The sequence below is a fragment of the Gymnoscopelus microlampas genome (genome assembly GCF_963454915.1).
Source record: "Gymnoscopelus microlampas genome assembly, chromosome: 9".
Classification (NCBI taxonomy): domain Eukaryota; kingdom Metazoa; phylum Chordata; class Actinopteri; order Myctophiformes; family Myctophidae; genus Gymnoscopelus; species Gymnoscopelus microlampas.
In genome coordinates this window covers 49,999,966-50,022,796 of record NC_139946.1, presented here as the reverse complement: position 1 = coordinate 50,022,796, position 22,831 = coordinate 49,999,966, and the positions used below count along the sequence as shown (strand labels likewise).

At 41.3% G+C, this 22,831-nt stretch overlaps 1 protein-coding gene across 1 annotated transcript in view; it reads left to right on the top strand.

The window, feature by feature from the left end:
- The window catches only part of LOC311052606 (ribonuclease inhibitor-like), a 436,715-nt gene that overhangs the window by 339,806 nt on the left and 74,078 nt on the right, over window positions 1-22,831 (top strand). The window contains exons 2-6 of the mRNA XM_084067636.1: window positions 2,329-2,599; window positions 4,301-4,474; window positions 6,687-6,860; window positions 9,831-10,004; window positions 12,227-12,400. Coding sequence (XP_083923762.1) covers window positions 2,406-2,599; window positions 4,301-4,474; window positions 6,687-6,860; window positions 9,831-10,004; window positions 12,227-12,400 — 890 coding nt within the window. The 5' untranslated portion in view covers window positions 2,329-2,405. The remainder of the gene's footprint in view (window positions 1-2,328; window positions 2,600-4,300; window positions 4,475-6,686; window positions 6,861-9,830; window positions 10,005-12,226; window positions 12,401-22,831) is intronic.

Sequence of the window (22,831 nt, the reverse complement as noted above, 5' to 3'; positions counted from 1 at the left end):
TATTTATAATTAATTAAACTTTCCCATTTTTCCCTCAATGTCCCTTTCTGCAATGGAAAAGGACTTTATTATTCACTGTTAGAAAAATGGCCCGTGAGCCAGGTGATCTGACGCTCACTATGTTAGTTGCAGAGGACTACGCAAATAAGGCAAAGGCCCCATCTCCCCCTCATGTCAATGTAGTTGTCAATGTTTACAACTTGATGAGAGGACATATGGAAATGTCCTTATGGACGTGTTCTCTCTCTCCTTTGCAGATGCATATCTCTATACTAGTAGATAGATAGATAGATAGATAGATAGATAGATAGATAGATAGTTTTAGCATCAAAATAGCAGATCTACACAAGCTTACAAGTCGTCACGATGTGACACTCTGTAGATCTTGCAGATCAGCTATTTTCAAAACATGTTGGGGAAAAAATACATTTTAATTTGGGGGTACTTGACATGAACAACACTAGTCTAGAACAACTCTGACAGCTGGGTAGGCACAGTTTTTACAGATTGTTTGATATGGCACTCAACACCAACAACAGCAAAGCTTGGATAGAGATAAACTGCATCATATTTTAGAGGGAAATCTCAATGTTTCAATCTCGATGACTTCACTGACATGACATCAGTGATATTATTTACAGCATCACTGCACACATTTGACTATTGTTACAGGGTGAAGGGTTACTAGGGCTATACTATACTATACTGTACCTTCAACATCACATTCCCATATTTATGTGCCCCTTACCTTAGACATAGAATGTAAACGATGAAAATGTACTTTATTGGTCATTATAGTTTATTGTTCATTCTAATCTAGCATTTCACAGCCTTTATGTATTAATGCTGTTTCAAATGATACAGCAACTCAGTGGTTGCATACAGAAGCGATACTGTTAGATTGCAGTATGTATGGGAGAAAGGCTTAGCTTAGTATAAAACGGGGTGTCCATGGCACAACATATTTTCAGATGGAGGTCTGCGGCCATTGAGCATTTTCATGTGACAAAATATAGACTCCTGGGTTAATGTGGTTAAAAGAACATCTTATTTCCCACCTAACTTGTGGTCAGTTAGGTGTTGTGTGTGTGTGTGTGTGTGTGTGTGTGTGTGTGTGTGTGTGTGTGTGTGTGTGTGTGTGTGTGTGTGTGTGTGTGTGTGTGTGTGTGTGTGTGTGTGTGTGGGTGTGTGTGTGTGTGTGTGTGTGTGTGTGTGCATGCATGCCATGGTGGAAATACTTAAAGGGATAGTTCACCCAAAAAAGGACTTCTTTTCTATCAATTACACACCCCATGAAGCGTTGAATTCATGCAGATTGTTTTGTTTTTGTGGCATTCCTAAGCCAATAATTTGATGACCGGCGAAAAGAGGATAATGTTTCCAATAGGAGACTCAAAGTTGACACTTTGAGTCTCCTACCGGAGCCGCCGCCGATCATCAAATTATTGGCTTAGGAATGCAACAAAAACAAAAAAATCTCCATTAATTCAAGTCTACATCGGGTTTGTAATCGATAGGAAAAAAAGTCTTTTGGGGGTGAACTATCCCTTTAAAGTGAAAGTACTCATCACACAGAATGTATACAAATAATATATATATATATATTTAAATGGCAGATCTACAAGCTCACAAAATGTGTGTGTGTGGGTGTGTGCGCGCGTGTTGTATGAAGTATATTTCAGTGGTTTTTCATGTCAAGGACCCTCAAAATGTATATGTATTTAGCTGCGGACCCCCATCTCAAAATATTTTGTTCCAGGGACCCCCGCAGAAGCAAAGATTTGAGTTAAAAATGTTTTAAAAATGTGCTTTAAAAATATATTCAAAGATTTGCACAAATGTCCTCGATTTTTCAAAAATAGCAGATCTACAAGCTCGTAGTGCGGCACTCGGTGCCGCGCTATGAGCTTGTAGATCTGCTATTTTTGAATAGCCAAAGTGTAGAATAATGCTTTTTAGCTCAAATCTAAAAATGACAAGATGCGTCCCAGGTCTTAATGGGTTAAATGTGTTAAATGGCAGATCTACAAGCTCACAAAGCATGTGTGTGTGTGTGTGTGCGTGTGTGTGTGTGTGTGTGTGTGTGTGTGTGTGTGTGTGTGTGCGTGCGTGCGTGCGTGCGTGTACGCGCGTGTGCGTGTGTGTTTGTATGTGCATGCATTTGTGCCTTTGTGTGTGCGTCTATAGCAGATCTATAGCAGATCTACAAGCTCATAGCGCGGCACCGGGTGCCGCGCTATGAGTTTGTAGATCTGCTATTTTTGAATGAACAAAGTGTAAAATAATGCTTTTTAGCTCAAATCTAAAAATGACACAGATGCGTCCCAGGTCTTAATGGTTTAAATGTGTTATAAAAATAAAAAGGACTTGACCAAAGACAGTTAATAAGACAGATTAACATTTTCATGTGTTCATCTCCATTCAGGTTGGGGAACTGTGGACTCACAGAGAGATGCTGTGACGATCTAGCCTCCGTTCTCAGCTCTAACTCCTCTAGTCTGACCATCCTGTACCTCTCAGAAAACGTGCTGCACGATGCAGGCGCTAAGCGTCTCTGTGTTGGACTGAAGAGTCCACATTGTAAACTGAAGGAGCTCTGGTCAGTAGTCCTGAAGTTTGTCACAGTCCTGTCTTTTTCTTCAAGCCTGTCTGTCTCTCTCCCTGGTGTCTTTTCTTTGGCTTGTAAATCTATGTTGCAGATTGGTCCAGTCAAATTGACTGACATCACGTGATGGATATGAGTCCAAAAATACACAAACTAATTAAACTAATACATTTTCAACTTCCAAATTGTTCCGACTACATTTATGTATTTAATTTATGTTTACCAAACAGAACATGTAGTAGTTTTTCCTGTTCCATGAGTGTGTTATCTGGTATTAATTAACCCATTAAGGCCTGAGGTTCCGATACTACAAAATGTCTTCTAAATCCTAACAGTTTTTTTGAAAAAACGTATGTTGTTATATCAGTTGTTTTCAAACTTTTTCATGTCAAGGACCCCAAAAATGTATATGTATTTAGCCGCGGACCCCCATCTAAAAATATTTTTTGTTCCAGGGACCCCCCAGGAGAAAAACATTGAGTTGCAAATGTTCATTTTCAAAATATATTCAAAGATTTGCACAAATTTCCTCGATTTTTCCAAAATAGCAGATCTACAAGCTCGTAGCGCGGCACTCGGTGCCGCGCTACGAGAACCTTGGGGTGGTTCCAGGGGGTCTGCATCAAAATGTGATAATAATAGCACCAACAACTGTTCAATCTACAAGATCACAACACGTTGCAACTTTAAGAACATAAATCTTGTATGGGGGTCCATGGCACAACATATTTTCAGATGGAGGTCTGCAGCCATTGAGCATTTTCATGTGACCAAAATATGGACTCCTGGGTTAATGTGGTTCAAAGAAGAACATCTTATTTTCCCAGGCCTGTGCGTGCGTGCGTGCGTGCCTGTGTGTGGTGTCACTGTGTGTGTGCGTGTGCGTGTGCGTGTGCGTGTGCGTGTGCGTGTGCGCGTGCGCGTGCGCGTGTGTGTGTGTGTGTGTGTGTGTGCATGCACTCGTGCCTTTGTGTGTGCTTGCTGTATGAACTGAAGTGAAATGTATTATGATTTGTATTGTGGAATAGTGATTTATAAATGCTTTATGTGTGTTTGTGGTTGGATGGGGTGGTGGCTGCACTTTGTATATCTGTTTATTTATAATTATTTGTTATTTTATTGTGAAGCACACTGTGCACACGCACACACGCACTCTGTGTGCGTGCGCGTGCGCGTGCGCGTGCACGTGCACGTGCACGTGCACGTGCATGTGCATGTGCATGTGCGAGTGTGGTGTCACTGTGGGGTGTGTGTGCGTGCGTGCATGCGTTTGTGTGTGTCTGGTTGTATGAAGTATATTTCAGTGGTTTTCAAACTTTTTCATGTCAAGGACCCTCAAAATGTATATGTATTTAGCCGCGGACCCTCATCTTGAAATATTTTGTTCCAGGGGCACCCCCGAAAGCAAAGATTTGAGTTACAAATGTTCGCTTTAAAAATATATTCAAACATTCGCACAAATTTCCTCAATTTAAAAAAAACATAGCAGATCTGAGTGCCGCGCTATGAGCTTGTAGATCTGCTATTTTTGAATGGCCAAAGTGTAAAATAATGCTTTTTAGCTCAAATCTAAAAATGACACAGATGCATCCCAGGTCTTAATGGGTTAAATTGTTTTATACAAAAAAAAAAAGGACTTGACCAAAGACAGTTAATAAGACAGATTAACATTTTCATGTGTTCATCTCAATTCAGGTTGGGGAACTGTGGACTCACAGAGAGATGCTGTGACGATTTGGCCTCCGTTCTCAGCTCTAACTCCTCTAGTCTGACCATCCTGTACCTCTCAGAAAACGTGCTGCACGATGCAGGCGCTAAGCGTCTCTGTGTTGGACTGAAGAGTCCACATTGTAAACTGAAGGAGCTCTGGTCAGTAGTCCTGAAGTTTGTCACAGTCCTGTCTTTTTCTTCAAGCCTGTCTGTCTCTCTCCCTGGTGTCTTTTCTTTGGCTTGTAAATCTATGTTGCAGATTGGTCCAGTCAAATTGACTGACATCACGTGATGGATATGAGTCCAAAAATACACAAACTAATTAAACTAATACATTTTCAACTTTCAAATTGTTCCGACTACATTTATGTATTTAATTTATGTTTACCAAACAGAACATGTAGTAGTTTTTCCTGTTCCATGACCACCACGGTACCACCATAACACATTATATAATGCAAGGGTTTTCAAAGTGGGGTCCGCGTACCCCCAGGGGTCCTTGAGGGGTTCCAGGGGGTCCCTTTCAAAATGTGATATTAATAGCACCAACAGCTGTTCAACCACTTTAACTCTATATCGGCTATTTGAAATCTACAAGCTCGCAACACGTTGCAACTCTTAAAAACATACCTTGTGTATGGGGGTCCATGGCAGAAAATACTTTCAGATGGAGGTTTCATGTGACCAAAGTATAGGCTCCTGGGTTAATGTGGTTAAAAGAAGAACATGAAATCTTCCCAGGCCTTTGGCCTGTGTGTGTGTGTGTGTGTGTGTGTGTGTGTGTGTGTGTGTGTGTGTGTGTGTGTGTGTGTGTGTGTGTGTGTGTGTGTGTGTGTGTGTGTGTGTGTGTGTGTGTGTGTGTGTGTGTGTGTTTGTGTGTGAGTGTGTTATCTGGTATTAATTAACCCATTAAGGCCTGAGGTTCCGATACTACAAAATGTCTTCTAAATCCTAACAGTTTTTTTGAAAAAACGTATGTTGTTATATCAGTTGTTTTCAAACTTTTTCATGTCAAGGACCCCCAAAATGTATATGTATTTAGCCGCGGACCCCCATCTAAAAATATTTTTTGTTCCAGGGACCCCCCAGGAGAAAAACATTGAGTTGCAAATGTTCATTTTCAAAATATATTCAAAGATTTGCACAAATTTCCTCGATTTTTCCAAAATAGCAGATCTACAAGCTCGTAGCGCGGCACTCGGTGCCGCGCTACGAGAACCTTGGGGTGGTTCCAGGGGGTCTGCATCAAAATGTGATAATAATAGCACCAACAACTGTTCAATCTACAAGATCACAACACGTTGCAACTTTAACAACATAAATCGTGTATGGGGGTCCATGGCACAACATATTTTCAGATGGAGGTCTGCGGCCATTGAGCATTTTCATGTGACCAAAATATGGACTCCTGGGTTAATGTGGTTCAAAGAAGAACATCTTATTTTCCCAGGCCTGTGCGTGCGTGCGTGCGTGCGTGCGTGCGTGCGTGCGTGCGTGCGTGCCTGTGTGTGGTGTCACTGTGTGTGTGTGTGTGTGCGTGTGCGTGTGCGTGTGCGTGTGCGTGTGCGTGTGCGTGTGCGTGTGCGTGTGTGTGTGTGTGTGTGTGTGTGTGCATGCACTCGTGCCTTTGTGTGTGCTTGCTGTATGAACTGAAGTGAAATGTATTATGATTTGTATTGTGGAATAGTGATTTATAAATGCTTTATGTGTGTTTGTGGTTGGATGGGGTGGTGGCTGCACTTTGTATATCTGTTTATTTATAATTATTTGTTATTTTATTGTGAAGCACACTGTGCACACGCACACACGCACTCTGTGTGCGTGCGCGTGCGCGTGCGCGTGCATGTGCATGTGCATGTGCATGTGCATGTGCATGTGCATGTGCGAGTGTGGTGTCACTGTGGGGTGTGTGTGCGTGCGTGCATGCGTTTGTGTGTGTCTGGTTGTATGAAGTATATTTCAGTGGTTTTCAAACTTTTTCATGTCAAGGACCCTCAAAATGTATATGTATTTAGCCGCGGACCCTCATCTTGAAATATTTTGTTCCAGGGGCACCCCCGAAAGCAAAGATTTGAGTTACAAATGTTCGCTTTAAAAATATATTCAAACATTCGCACAAATTTCCTCAATTTAAAAAAAACATAGCAGATCTACAAGCTAGCGCGGCACTCGGTGCCGCGCTATGAGCTTGTAGATCTGCTATTTTTGAATGGCCAAAGTGTAAAATAATGCTTTTTAGCTCAAATCTAAAAATGACACAGATGCATCCCAGGTCTTAATGGGTTAAATTGTTTTATACAAAAAAAAAAGGACTTGACCAAAGACAGTTAATAAGACAGATTAACATTTTCATGTGTTCATCTCCATTCAGGTTGGAGAACTGTGGACTCACAGAGAGATGCTGTGACGATGTGGCCTCCGCTATCAGCTCCAACTCCTCTAGTCTGACCATCCTGAACCTGTCCCGTAACGAGCTCCACGATGCAGGCGCTAAGCGTCTCTGTGTTGGACTGAAGAGTCCACATTGTAAACTGAAGGAGCTATGGTCAGTAGTCCTGAAGTTTGTCACAGTCCTGTCTTTTTCTTCAAGCCTGTCTGTCTCTCTCCCTGGTGTCTTTTCTTTGGCTTGTAAATCTATGTTGCAGATTGGTCCAGTCAAATTGACTGACATCACGTGATGGATATGAGTCCAAAAATACACAAACTAATTAAACTAATACATTTTCACCTTCCAAATTGTTCCGACTTCATTTATGTATTTATTTTATGTTTACCAAACAGAAAATGTAATAGTTTTTCCTGTTCCATGACCACCACGGTACCACCATAACACATTATATAATGCAAGGGTTTTCAAAGTGGGGTCCGCGTACCCCCAGGGGTCCTCGAGGGGTTCCAGGGGGTCCCTTTCAAAATGTGATAATAATAGCACCAACAACTGTTCAACCACTTTAACTCTATATCGGCTATTTGAAATCTACAAGCTCGCAACACTTTGCAACTTTTAACAACATACCTCGTGTATGGGGGTCCATGGCAGAAAATACTTTCAGATGGAGGTTTCATGTGACCAAAATATGGGCTCCTGGGTTAATGTGGTTAAAAGAAGAACATGAAATGTTCCCAGGCCTTAGGTCTGTGTGTGTGTGTGTGTGTGTGTGTGTGTGTGTGTGTGTGTGTGTGTGTGTGTGTGTGTGTGTGTGTGTGTGTGTGTGTGTGTGTGTGTGCGTGCGTGCGTGTGTGTGTATGTGTGAGTGTGTTATCTGGTATTAACCCATTAAGGCCTGAGGTTCCGATTCTACAAAATGTCTTCTAAATCCTAACAGTTTTTTGAAAAAACTTATGTTGTTATATCAGTGGTTTTCAAACTTTTTCATGTCAAGGACCCCCAAAATGTATATGTATTTAGCCGCGGCAAAGTCCATCAAAAAATGTTTTGTTCCAGGGACCCCCCAGGAGAAAAAAAAATGAGTTACAAATGTTCGCTTTAAAAATGTATTCAAAGATTTGCACAAACTGCCTCGATTTTTCAAAAATAGCTCGTAGCCGCGCTACGAGAACCTTGGGGTGGTTCCAGGGGGTCCGCATCAAAATGTGATAATAAGAGCACCAACAACTGTTCAACCACTTTAACTCTATATCGGCTATTTGAAATCTACAAGCTCACAACACGTTGCAACTTTAACAACATAAATCGTGTATGGGGGTCCATGGCACAACATATTTTCAGATGGAGGTCTGCGGCCATTGAGCATTTTCATGTGACCAAAATATGGACTCCTGGGTTAACCCATTAAGACCTGGAACGCATCTGTGTCACTTTAGATTTCTTTGGCTATTCAAAAATAGCAGATATACAAGCTCATAGCGCGGCACCGAGTGCCGCGCTATGAGCTTGTAGATCTGCTGGGATTTTATTGTGAAGCACACTGAGTGTATCTGGTATTAACCCATTAAGGCCTGAGGTTTCGATTCTACAAAATGTTTTCTAAATCCTAACAGTCTTTTGAAAAAACTTATGTTGCTATATCAGTGGTTTTCAAAATGTTTCATGTCAAGGACCCCCAAAATGTATATGTATTTATCCGCGGACCCCCTACTCAAAATATTTTGTTCCAGGGACCCCCCAAAAGCAAAGATTTGAGTTACAAATGTTCGCCTTAAAAATATATTAAAAGATTTGCACAAATGTCCTTGATTTTTCAAAAATCTACAAGCTCCAAATTGTTCCGACTTCATTTATGTATTTATTCTTTGTTTACCAAACAGAAAATGTAGTAGTTTTTCCTGTTCCATGACCACCACGGTACCACCATAACACATTATATAATGCAAGAGTTTTCAAAGTGGGGTCCGCGTACCCCCAGGGGTCCTTGAGGGGTTCCAGGGGGTCTGCATCAAAATGTGATAATAATAGCACCAACAACTGTTCAATCTACAAGCTCACAACACGTTGCAACTTTTACAACATAAATCGTGCATGGGGGTCCATGGCCAAACCCCCAAAATATGTATTTAGCCGCGGAACCCCATCTCAAAATATTTTGTTCCAGGGACCCCCCCACAAGCAAAGATTTGAGTTACAAATGTTCGCTTTAAAAATATATTCAAAGATTTGCACAAATATCCTTGATTTCTCAAAAATAGCAGATCTACAAGCTCATAGCGCGGCAGTGCCGCGCTATGAGCTTGTAGATCTGCTATTTTTGAATAGCCAAAGTGTAAAATAATGCTTTTTAGCTCAAATCTAAAAATTACACAGATGCATCCCAGGTCTTAATGGGTTAAATGTGTTATAATAAAAAGGACTTGACCAAAGACAGTTAACAAGACAGAATACAGGCTGCACTTTGTATATCTGTTTATTTATAATTGTTATTTCATTGTGAAGCACACAGTGCACACGTACACACGCACTCTGTGTGCGTGCATGTGCATGTGCATGTGCATGTGCATGTGCATGTGCATGTGCGTGTGCATGTGCATGTGCATGTGCGTGTGCGTGTGCGTGTGCGTGTGCGTGCCTGTGTGTAGTGTGACTGTGGGGTGTGCGTGCGTGCCTGCGTGCCTGCGTGCGTGCATGTGTTTGTGTGTGCGTGTTGTATGAAGTATATTTCAGTGGTTTTCAAACTTTTTCAAGTCAAGGACCCCCAAAATGTATATGTATTTAGCCGCGGACCCCCATCTTAAAATATTTTGTTCCAGGGACCCCCGCAGAAGCAAAGATTTGAGTTACAAAATGTTCGCTTTAAAAATATATTCAAAGATTTGCACATATTTTCTTGATTTTTCAAAAATAGCAGATCTACAAGCTCGTACTGCCGCGCTACGAGCTTGTAGATCTGCTATTTATGAATAGCCAAAGTGTAAAATAATTATTTTTAGCTCATATCTAAAAATGACACAGATGCGTCCCAGGTCTTAATTGGTTAAATGTCTTATACAAATAAAAAGGACTTGACCAAAGACAGTTAATAAGACAGATTAACATTTTCATGTGTTCGTCTCCATTCAGGTTGAATAGCTGTGGACTCACAGAGAGATGCTGTGACGATTTGACCTCCGTTCTCAGCTCTAACTCCTCTAGTCTGACCATCCTGGACCTGTCCCGTAACGAGCTCCACGATGCAGGCGCTAAGCGCCTCTGTGTTGGACTGAAGAGTCCACATTGTAAACTGAAGGAGCTCAGGTCAGTAGTCCTGAAGTTTGTCACAGTCCTGTCTTTTTCTTCAAGCCTGTCTGTCTCTCTCCCTGGTGTCTTTTCTTTGGCTTGTAAATCTATGTTGCAGATTGGTCCAGTCAAATTCACTGACATCACGTGATGGATATGAGTCCAAAAATACACAAACTAATTAAACTAATACATTTTCACCTTCCAAATTGTTCCGACTTCATTTATGTATTTATTTTATGTTTACCAAACAGAAAATGTAGTAGTTTTTCCTGTTCCATGACCACCACGGTACCACCATAACACATTATATAATGCAAGGGTTTTCAAAGTGGGGTCCGCGTACCCCCAGGGGTCCTTGAGGGGTTCCAGGGGGTCCCTTTCAAAATGTGATAATAATAGCACCAACAACTGTTCAATCTACAAGCTCACAACACGTTGCAACTTTTAACAACATACCTCGTGTATGGGGGTCCATGGCAGAAAATACTTTCAGATGGAGGTTTCATGTGACCAAAATATAGGCTCCTGGGTTAATGTGGTTAAAAGAAGAACATGAAATTTTCCCAGGCCTTTGGCCTGTGTGTGTGTGTGTGTGTGTGTGTGTGTGTGTGTGTGTGTGTGTGTGTGTGTGTGTGTGTGTGTGTGTGTGTGTGTGTGTGTGTTTTTGTGTGAGTGTGTTATCTGGTATTAATTAACCCATTAAGGCCTGAGGTTCCGATACTACAAAATGTCTTCTAAATCCTAACAGTTTTTTTGAAAAAACTTATGTTGGTATATCAGTGGTTTTCAAACTTTTTCATGTCAAGGACCCCCAAAATGTATATGTATTTAGCCGCGGACCCCCATCTAAAAATATTTTTTGTTCCAGGGACCCCCCAGGAAAAAAACATTGAGTTATAAATGTTCGTTTTCAAAATATATTCAAAGATTTGCACAAATTTCCTCGATTTTTCCAAAATAGCAGATCTACAAGCTCGTAGCGCGGCACTCGGTGCCGCGCTACGAGAACCTTGGGGTGGTTCCAGGGGGTCTGCATAGAAATGTGATAATAATAGCACCAACAACTGTTCAATCTACAAGATCACAACACGTTGCAACTTTAACAACATAAATCGTGTATGGGGGTCCATGGCACAACATATTTTCAGATGGAGGTCTGCGGCCATTGAGCATTTTCATGTGACCAAAATATGGACTCCTGGGTTAATGTGGTTCAAAGAAGAACATCTTATTTTCCCAGGCCTGTGCGTGCGTGCGTGCGTGCGTGCGTGTGTGTGGTGTCACTGTGTGTGTGCCTGTGTGTGTGTGTGTGTGTGTGTGTGTGTGTGTGTGTGTGTGTGTGTGTGCGCGTGTAAGTGTGTGCGTGTAAGTGTGTGCGTGCGTGCGTGCGTGCGTGCGTGCGTGCGTGTGTGTATGTGTGTGTGTGTGTGTGTGTGTGTGTGTGCGTGCATGCGTGCCTTTGTGTGTGCTTGCTGTATGAACTGAAGTGAAATGTATTATGATTTGTATTGTGGAATAGTGATTTATAAATGCTTTATGTGTGTTTGTGGTTGGATGGGGTGGTGGCTGCACTTTGTATATCTGTTTATTTATAATTATTTGTTATTTTATTGTGAAGCACACTGTGCACACGCACACACGCACTCTGTGTGCGTGTGTGTGCGTTTGCGTGTGCGTGCGCGTGCGTTTACATGTGCATGTGCATGTGCATGTGCATGTGCATGTGCATGTGCATGTGCATGTGCATGTGCATGTGCGAGTGTGGTGTCACTGTGGGGTGTGCGTGCGTGCATGCGTTTGTGTGTGTCTGGTTGTATGAAGTATATTTCAGCGGTTTTCAAACTTTTTCATGTCAAGGACCCTCAAAATGTATATGTATTTAGCCGCGGACCCTCATCTTGAAATATTTTGTTCCAGGGGCACCCCCGAAAGCAAAGATTTGAGTTACAAATGTTCGCTTTAAAAATATATTCAAACATTTGCACAAATTTCCTCAATAAAAAAAAAATAGCAGATCTACAAGCTCATAGCGCGGCACTCGGTGCCGCACTATGAGCTTGTAGATCTGCTATTTTTGAATAGCCAAAGTGTAAAATAATGCTTTTTAGCTCAAATCTAAAAATGACACAGATGCGTCCCAGGTCTTAATGGGTTAAATGAGTTATACAAAAAAAAGGACGTGACCAAAGACAGTTAATAAGACAGATTAACATTTTCATGTGTTCATCTCCATTCAGGTTGGAGACCTGTGGACTCACAGAGAGATGCTGTGACGATCTGGCTTCCGCTATCAGCTCCAACTCCTCTAGTCTGACCATCCTGCACCTGTGGGGTAACACGCTCCACGATGCAGGCGCTAAGCGTCTCTGTGTTGGACTGAAGAGTCCACATTGTAAACTGGAGGAGCTCAGGTCAGTAGTCCTGAAGTTTGTCACAGTCCTGTCTTTTTCTTCAAGCCTGTCTGTCTCTCTCCCTGGTGTCTTTTCTTTGGCTTGTAAATCTATGTTGCAGATTGGTCCAGTCAAATTGACTGACATCACGTGATGGATATGAGTCCAAAAATACACAAACTAATTAAACTATACATTTTCATCTTCCAAATTGTTCCGACTTAATTTATGTATTTATTTTATGTTTACCAAACAGAACATGTAGTAGTTTTTCCTGTGTGTGTGGTATGAAGTGAAGTATGTATTTATTTTATGTTTACCAAACAAACAATAGTAGTTTTTCTATATAATCTCTCCATTTATCCTCTGTCTGTCTCTGTGTCTCTGTGTCTCTCTCTCTCTCTCTCTCTCTCTCTCTCTCTCTCTCTCTCTCTCTCTCTCTCTCTCTCTCTCTCTCTCTCTCTCTCTCTCTCTCTCTCTCTCTCTCTCTCTCTCTCTCTCTCTCTCTCTCTCTCTCTCTCTCTCTCTCTACTTACATAGAATGTTATATTATTAGTTACATTGTATGTTTTGCTTACTTTGCAACTCTCTGCTACTTCAATTGTTTTATTGGCTTAAAGGGATAGTTCACCCCCAAAATGACTTTTTTGCTATCGATTATAGTCACCCCATGGAGACTTGAATTCATGGATATCTTTTTTTTCCCCTCTGATTTCTAAGCCAATAATTTGATGTCCAGCGGTGGTTCCGGTAGGAGACACAAAGACTCTCCTTTGTGTCTCCTACCTTACCTGCCTACCTTAGGAATGTGACAAAAAAAAGAAAAGGAAAAAAATAAAGTTTTGACATGAATTCAAGTCTCCATGGTTGACTAAAACTAAAAAAAAGTTTTTTTTTGGGTTGAACTATCCCTTTAAGTAGCCTACTTTTCTACTGTGCGTGTTCATAATATAGGATGATGTATTTGCACTATATCAGCCATACTGGTGACAGTAGATTAATAGTGTTGTCTCTTGACAATGTGTTGATCTGTGAGCCCACCTGATATTTACAGAGAATACAGGATAGGTGGGCACTAGGGACATCTGGGCACCTTGATGTAAAATTGGCTGTTTTGTCCAAAATGTTAAAAATATAAATATTTGAAAAATGTTCTTAAAGGAGGAGTTCACCCAAAAAAATAAGTATTTGCTATCAATTGCACACCCCATGAAGCCTTGAATGCATGGATTTATTTTGTTTTTTGTCGCATTCCTGAGCCAATAATTTGATGCCCGGGTGTATTTCCGCTAGGAGACACAAATATTCTATACTTTGTGTCTCCTACCTAATACATTAGCCGGTAGGAGACAAGAATCAAATTATTAGCTTAGGAATGCGACAAAAACACAAATAAATCCATGGATTCAAGGCTTCATGGGGTGTGCAATTGATAGAAAATAAGTCCTTTTTTGGGTGAACTACTCCTTTAAGTAATGTAAAGTAGGCCATACATGATGTGAACATGCACGGTACATCATTATTGATTTTATCCTTCAACTTCTTGTTTATGTCCAAAGATGACTGGATATACAGGTTTTGTAGCAATTGTAGAAATATTAGACCTTAATTGTTGAATGTTTAAGCATGTTCTAATCATGTATACTTCATAGCCAATGAAACAAATTGCCAATTTAACACAGAGGTCCCCCCAAATTGTCAAATATTACATAAGAAAGAGGCGCTTCGCGAGGCGTTGTGAGCATGTAGATCAGCTATTTCCCCCTCCTTATGACACAATCTTGCCCCCCTCTCGCCTACAGTGTATGCTACAGTGTCTGTCTGTCTGTCTGTCTGTCTGTCTGTCTCTCACACCCAAGCACGCAAACGCACACGCACACACACACACACACACACACACACACACACACACACACACACACACACACACACACACACACACACACACACACACACACACACACACACACACACACACACACACACACACACACACACACACACACACACACACACACACACACACACACACACACAACGCTCCTGGTAGACTCTGTGGTCAGATCAGTTCATAGTGATGTTGAGTTCTAATATGTTATAACTATAATAATATGTGTTTAGCTTTAGTTTTCTTCATGAATATACAAATAATCCTTTTCTATTCTCCATTCTCTTGTATTCATTTGTTTCAGGTTGAATCGCAACAACCTCACAGAGGAATGCAGAAAGGAGTTATCAGTTCTCAGCTCCAACACATCCTGTAAGATAACATATATTGTGTTCATTAAAGTTAAAAACTGCAGAGACATGGAGACCTCTGTTACTGAACAAACAAACACTATATAACAATGATTACTATCACAATCTAGAGCAACTGTTTGTAACACTTACTTTAAAAAATATCACTCCCAACTTTAAGAAGTGCATTGTGGTGGATGAACTTGGCTGAGCACCGAAGGGAAGAAGAGAACCTCTTATCTCCATGATAAGAGGTACTCCTTGTATCTCCATGTTTCATCTGGTTTATGTTTTGTTTTGTTTCATGAATTAATGCTACTTAGTCGTATGACAGTGTCACTAAATAGTATTTTTTTTAAATATTTTGAAGGTGAAAGTTGTTTAGTGTGCCTGTGGATTTTATAAATATAAACCAATGAAAAGTATTAAAAAGAGCTTGTGACTAAATATGAACATACATCGGATCCATTGGAACACAGGTTCTATTTTTTCCATTTCCTGAAAAGTAACAGTTTTGTACATACAAGGTTTCCACCTGACAGCGACGCTATTCTAACAAACACATAGAAACCTGGTACAGGAAGTAGCTTTATGTCCCCTCACATACAAACCTAGTACAGGAAGTAGCTTTATGTCCCCTCAAACTGGACTTAAAAGTGCAACACACGACTTTCAGTAGAATAATTAACATATCGTCTCTGTCGGGCAGAAACCTTGTATCTCCATATTTAAACATTTCATTATTGTTCCTTTTTTTTTTTTGCAAAAATAGCCAATCTACTATTTCAGCTGTTTGTTTTCCCCTCCATTTCCTGAAAAGTAACAGTTTTGGACATACAAGGTTTGCACCAGACAGCGGTGATAAGGAACTAAACAGACTCCTTTCAGAAATAGAACATTAGTTTATCAAACTCCACATCTCTTCATCTGTATCACAGAGGTCACTTTCTCAAAGCACCATAATAAATAGACTCACTCAGTAATCAGTAGTGTAGATGTGGATGTGTGGAGCATGGTGTGGTGCGAGGTGTGTGGATGGCAAGTAAGAACATAATCAGAATAATAAGGGCATGGAGAAAGAGGGTTTGGAGCTGGTGGAGACAGGTCTGCTTCTCTCAGGCTTCTACTAGAAGCTGGCCAGGGCGGGGATTTTATAGCCTCCTGGAGGCACCGGGCCCAGGTGCTTTCCAATGAGCAATCAGCCCCACCCTGCTCCCCTATAGGGCAAGAGTTAATGCAAGGCATTCACACCCACAATCACCCAGACTATAACATGGGGCATCACAGTGTGTGTGTGTGTGTGTGTGTGTGTGTGTGTGTGCGTGTGCGTGTGCGTGTGCGTGTGCGTGTGCGTGTGCGTGTGCGTGTGCGTGTGCGTGTGTGTGTGTGTGTGACTGGCCAAACAAAACAAGAACAAAGTCAAAGTAAATCCCATGTTTCTGCGTTTTCTACAAAATACAATGTTTAGGAATGCAGTCAATAGTATTCTGTCAATAGCAGAGGCATGTCGGCAAATCAACAAGTACGCGGAGCACCCCACATGTGGAGAAATACATAGAATGGCCTTAAAGGAGCACTTCACCCATCTTTAACCTTATTCATATAATTGGTCCTCACTAATGCTCATTCTAAGCACCATGTCTGTCTACTCACTCTGTGTCTCATTGGTGGGCTGGGGACACTTCAGAAACCTACCTACCAGTGACATCATCGATGGGGATTCCAAGTTAATAGAAACCACAGCCTTTCTGGAAATTTAGCATTCTGAGATCGAAGCCATTGTTCCTCCATTAATACAACTGGTAGGCAGGTTTCTGAACGGTCCACAGCCCTCCTCTGAGACCCACAGTGGGTAGACATACACATCTCATAATGAGCATTAGAGGAGCAATTATATGAAGATATGTTTGAAAATGGGTGAAGTGGTCCTTTAATCCGCTGAAATGTTACCTAAAGCATTGCTCATTTTTCTGCCACTATAAAATGCGAGGCGGGAACTTTTCTGTCAGCTTTGACTCTTTATTTACACTTTGTTGTACGATGGGAGTATAAAACCATACCCAACGTCATTTCCTATAGATTTATCTCTGCATTGTTATAAAAACATTACACCCCTCCTGGAGAGCAGATCTACTATTTTCACTGAATATTTTTTATTAAATGTTCATATTACACATAATTCACAATACATACATACAGACAGACAGACAGACAGACATCATAGCACTTACTGTCAAAATACATTGCATTGTGTGCAGAGTGCAGACTGTACACGCACGCACGCACGCACGCACGCACGCACGCACGCACGCACGCACGCACACACGCACACACCCACACACACACACACACACACACACACACACACACACACACACACACACGGAAGGGCAGACAGGGTGCAAAACATACTCTCTCGCCATGCCTTTTGGCCTGGTGGAGACAATAAATGCCCCACTCACCTCTCAATGACATTGGATTATTACACAATTACTCTGAAAAGACCTTTAGAGCTGTGTTTGTGTCTTAAAGGTAGGGTAAGTGATATTTTTGGGTTAAAACAAAAAGTATTTTGTTAAAAGGTTAAAGCACTATATTCTGATAGTAATCATTGCTATAGAGTGTTTGTTCAGTAACAGGAGTCTCCCTGTCTCTCCAGCTCTTTAATAAACAGAAAATACATTTTCTGGTAGGTGTCAAAATCTCAGCCAATCAGGAGAAAGTACCCATTTTTAAGCTTCATTTTTATAGTGTTCCAGTTCCAATTTTGCCTGCTCATTTCTTAGTGTCATCACTTCCAATTTCACTTGTTTAATCTGTATCCTGATTGAGTTCTCTATCCTGATTGGATAAAATCGAAAATGCATTTTCTGTTTTATAAAGAGCTGGAGAGACAAGGAGACTCCTAATACTGAACAAACACTCTATAGCAAGGAGTACTATCAGAATATAGAGCTATTTAACACTTATTTTAACCAAAGAAAATCACTTACCCTACCTTTAAGTGAACACGACCAGCAGAGGGTTACTTTGGAGGAGGTGGGCTATTGGCTGCCCACCCAATCAAAAGTTAGAAATGCTATAGTGGCATTTTCTTTTTCAATGCCTGAACAATATTCATGTTTTTCTTTTGATTAGGTGGGCTATAGATGCACATCTGGGTGGGCTGAGCTCACCCCTACTGACGGCACTTGGAGGGAGCGCTCGTTTTGGCTCACCTTCCATCAACCTTCCACAACTCTTGTCACCTTGTGCGCAAGTCGGGGCAATCAGCTTTCCTGAGCGAATAATTTGAGTATGAGTCGGTCATCAAATTATTGGCTTAGGAATGCGACAAAAGCGTCTGCTAAATGCCTAAACTGTTGTTCTTAATATGTCTGTGTGTGTGTGTGTGTGTGTGTGTGTGTGTGTGTGTGTGTGTGTGTGTGTGTGTGTGTGGTCACAGCTTGGCTCTAGGCCGTGACAAACATCGGGGAGGAGACCAGGTTGAAGTTGTAATAAAGCAAGTACATATTTATTAAACAAAACCTAATAACAAAGAACTAAGGAAGCATGAACAAAACATGATAAGGATCCTATGGGGTGTGAAGTCAGTAATCAGTAGTGTAGATGTTGATGTGTGGAGCATGGTGTGGTGCGAGGTGTGTGGATGGCAAATAAGAGCATAATCAGAATGATAAGGGCATGGAGAAAGGGGGTTGGAGCTGGTGGAGACAGGTCTGCTTCTCTCAGGCTTCTCCCAGAGACTGGCCAGGGGGATTTTATAGCCTCCTGGAGGCACCGGGCCCAGGTGCTTTCCAATGAGCAATCAGCCCCACCCTGCTCCCCTATAGGGCAAGAGTTAATGCAAGGCATTCACACCCACAATCACCCAGACTATAACATGGGGCAACTTTGTTTCCTCTGGTGATCCAGCCATGGACATACCCACGGACTAGCCTGGGATCAATACCTTTTTGGGTTTGTGATCCGGTCGGGAGTGGAAGTAACCCTACGTCACCGGGCGCGTCATCTGCGCGTCATCAGGTGGCCGGAAACGCAAATCCGGAAAGACTTCACCCCAAAATAGTTCCGTCCGCGGGCCTACATAATAAAATCCTTGATGCGGCGTAGTTTATTTTTTCAATATAAATGTGAGTGTACTTCCGGAGACTATTTAGCGTCTGTCTACCTTTATTATCCCACAGGGAAATTCTATTCCATTTAAATAGGGATTGGGGAACGAAAACAAAGCGGCTCCGCAAAACCGGAGGGGCAAAATCCGGAAAGAGAATTATTATTATTTATTTTTTTACGGAGGCGTGGCCTAGACCGGGTCACACAGGTCTTTAATAACGAATACCAGGCTAAAGCAAAGCAAAGTTTGTTGTTTACCCAGGGTGTCGGACTAAGCACGAAGCTTGTTTCCAGCCGGACCCTGCATGGAAGCCTTGCTCAAGGGCTATTCAGCGGTGATTCATGATTGATGTGATGAATTGGGGAATCGAACTAGGGACCTTCCGGTATCAAGGCCGCCCCTCTAACCACTAGGCCACCGCTGCCACTGGCTTTCCTCCGAGGTGGAAAGATAGGTGACACGAGGTTACCCACGGACTGTTTGACGTATCCATGAGTTTGTGAATGTAACCTTTACTGCGCCTAAAATATTTGTGTCCCTGTATGCTTTCCCTGTGTGTGGACATAAATAAATTGTTAAACTGTGTGTGTGTGTGTGTGTGTGTGTGTGTGTGTGTGTGTGTGTGTGTGTGTGTGTGTGTGTGTGTGTGTGTGTGTGTGTGTGTGTGTGTGTGTGTGTGTGTGTGTGTGTGGTCATTCTGGTCATAATAAAACACAAAAGCTTTAATTACAAAATGGTCTCATTAGTTCCAGCAAGAAGCCACAGTATGACTCAGTGTGCTACAGTGACATAATGACCAATCGGTGGACGGGGACATTTATACATGTATGTGGTCATTCTCATGCATTGTTCTCCTTAGTGGGTCATTTGATCTGACATTGCACGTGGGTTGATCAGTGGCATTATGCTGATTTTGACAAAATGCTGATTTTTCACAGTTCCCAAATTTTGTTTGTATATGGGCTAGTTTTATATCATTTGTATTAATTTTACCCTGTTCCTCATGAATATATATTGAGTTTGCATTGTTATAGTTTTTTTGTATTAAATAAAAGACTTGTTAACACAACATTATTCCATTAAAACATGTATATGTGTTTACAACAGCATTAATAAAGCCAAAGATTGGTTGAGATGAGATTCAGAACTTGATGAGCTGAAAGGACCACTATGTTGTCATTCCGTGGCCTCTGTCGCCCTCCAGTGGACAAAGTGAACATTGTAACAGCACAACAGTAACTGCTCACTAACCCTAACCCCGACAAACTCAGTTTTCAGAAGTGAATTTTCCATTCATTTTCTCAATCTATGATGTTTCAGAAAATACTTAGATAAAGAGTTCACATTCCATACACCATTATGAATGATAAATCAATAATCAATAATAAAAAACTCTATAAAAGGCAGTGACAAGCAGAACAGTTTTTGGGCTGTGATTGAATATAACCCACAGTTGCAGCAGACTTGCAGTTTGTTCCAGATATGTGGTGCACAAAAAGTAAAAGCTACTTCTCCATTTTACTAGATTCTAGATTGTTACAACATTAAAGCTGAAAATGAAATCCTCTAAGGAGGAAAAGGGTGGGATTTTACTACCTCGCTAAACAAAACTAAACTCGCCGTGAAGATCTGAACAGCAACAGGTAAATATAAGTATAACATTGCATTATATATGTTATTTAATTCATGTATATTGCACTCAAACATTATAGCACTTGGTATTGCACTTAATATTGTACGTTGATGTATTTGCCCATCATGATTTCACCCAAACCTAACATTTGCTTGTCTCCACAGGTGGAACTTCAATTCAGGTGAATAAGGAACAACAAACGTAATTTAGCAAATAAACCATATATAATACAATATAAGGGTACTGTCACGATAGGACTCAGGGACAGGTAAGACCCATTATGCAGGAACACACAGGAAACCAAGAGTTGAGGTAGAATCACACTTTACTTAAATACAGTAACCAGGAACAGAAGAACACCTTCACAGAGGGATAGAAACTGTAACTCAAATAACCACACTGGAACAAACTCCCAGGAAGGATCGACGACGATCAAGCAACTCAATCACAAAATCAAACCCATTAAATACCCACAGTCGTTCTGACAGGCGGATTGTCAGACCAGAACCGCTGATCCGACGATATGCCCATATATAGGCATATATGGAGATCCAGTTGTCCAGACTCGCCGATCTGACCGATATGCAAATATATGGGCATAGCCATGGGCTTATATTGATGACATCAGGGAACTCCAAATATGAGCATAAAAGGGACACAGGAAGACAAACACACACATACAGAGATCTCCATATGGCCATAAAAGGGACACAGACAGCCGGGTACAAAGAAATCTATACAATCTTAAGTATTTGGAGTCATAAAGATGACATCAGACCCCAGGGAAGCAGCAGTGTCATTTTTAGATTTATTTGGCTATTCAAAAGATGCAGATCTACAAGCTACAAGCTCATAGCGTGGCACTGAGTGCCGCGCTATGAGCTTGTAGATCTGGCTTTTTTTTTTTACAAATCTTTGAATATATATATATATTTTTAAAGCAAACATTTCTACAATTGTCTTCTAAATCCTAACAAAAATTCTAAGAAAAAACGTGTTGTTGCTATAATATCAGTGGTTTTCCGCAAAATGAGGGACCCCGCGGACCCCCATCTCCCCCCAGAAGCAAAGATTTGAGTACAAAAATATATTAAAAAAAAAATGTAAGATTGGCAAACATTTTCAAGATTTTTCAAAAATAGCAGATCTACAAGGTGCCGCGCTATGAGCTTGTATATCTGCTATTTTTGAATAGCCCAAAGAAATCTCAAACTGACACAGATGCGTTCCCGGTCCCCGGGTGAAATGATCGATAGAAACCTGTTGCTCGTCGGCTTGACGGTGAGGAGTGGGTACAATGGGGGAGCAGATGTCTGCGGGGCTGGCTTGGCCTGTGAAGTGCTGCCATGACTACACTGACCTGGGATCAGATTACAGCAACGCAGCAAATAAAAGTTGTTGAGCTGCTTTCAGTTCAGTGACTTGGAGAGAGGAGAGCACATATAGATCATCAAACTATTCTATATATATATATATATATATATATATATATATATATATATATATATATATATATACCTCCCATGGGATTAAAGTGCGCGTGTGCGATCATGGATTTTCCATGTAATGTTGTCTCTTATTGTAGGCTGCTACATAGGCTGCTATGTCATTATGTATAAAATAACCTAATACACCTAATACACTGTCGCCTCACAGCTAGAAGGTCCTGGGTTCAATTCCCGCAGGGGACGCTGTGGGCGCTGGGGGCGTGTTCTCTCCTCCGCGTCATCAGTGCCCATACCCTAGGTGGGGTTGGCGAAAGGGCCTTTCTGTGTGGAGTTTGCATGTTCTCCCCGTGTTCCCTAGGATTGAGACAGACCTAATGACTGTCAAACTGGGTTTTGATTTCTATAGCGTTTGCCTGTAAGTGACTTAAGAAATGTGTGGGCGCCAGGTTCTCTTTCTTACACAAAACATCATAGCATAAATGTTACATGCCAACCCAGCCTGGAAGAGATATATCCGCTCTGCAGACCAAACCTTTCTAGTTAGGTCCCCCCCCCCTCTCTCTCTCTCTCTCTCTCTCTCTGTGTGTGTTTTAACACTTGATGTTTCTTTTGTTTTTATTTTAGACCAGACCTCTGCAGGACAAGACATCTACTCCACTGTGAAGATAAACACAGGTCAGTCACATTGTACCAGTGATGGAAGAGGTATTCACATCTTTTACTTAAGTCAAAGCATCGATACCGCAATGTAGAAATACTAAAAGTAAAAGTAATAAGTAACTAATAAGTAAACGTCTGGTATTCAAAACTTACTTGAGTGATCGTACAAAAGTATTGACTTCAAAATATACTGTACCAAAAGTAAAAGTACTCATTACGCAAAATGTCCCATTTCACAAGTTTCCAAATGTATAAAAATCCTTTGAAAATAGCAGATCTACAAGCTCACAACACATCGCAAAACGACGCGTTGTGAGCTATTTTTAAATAGCCGAAATATATATAGGGATGAAGTG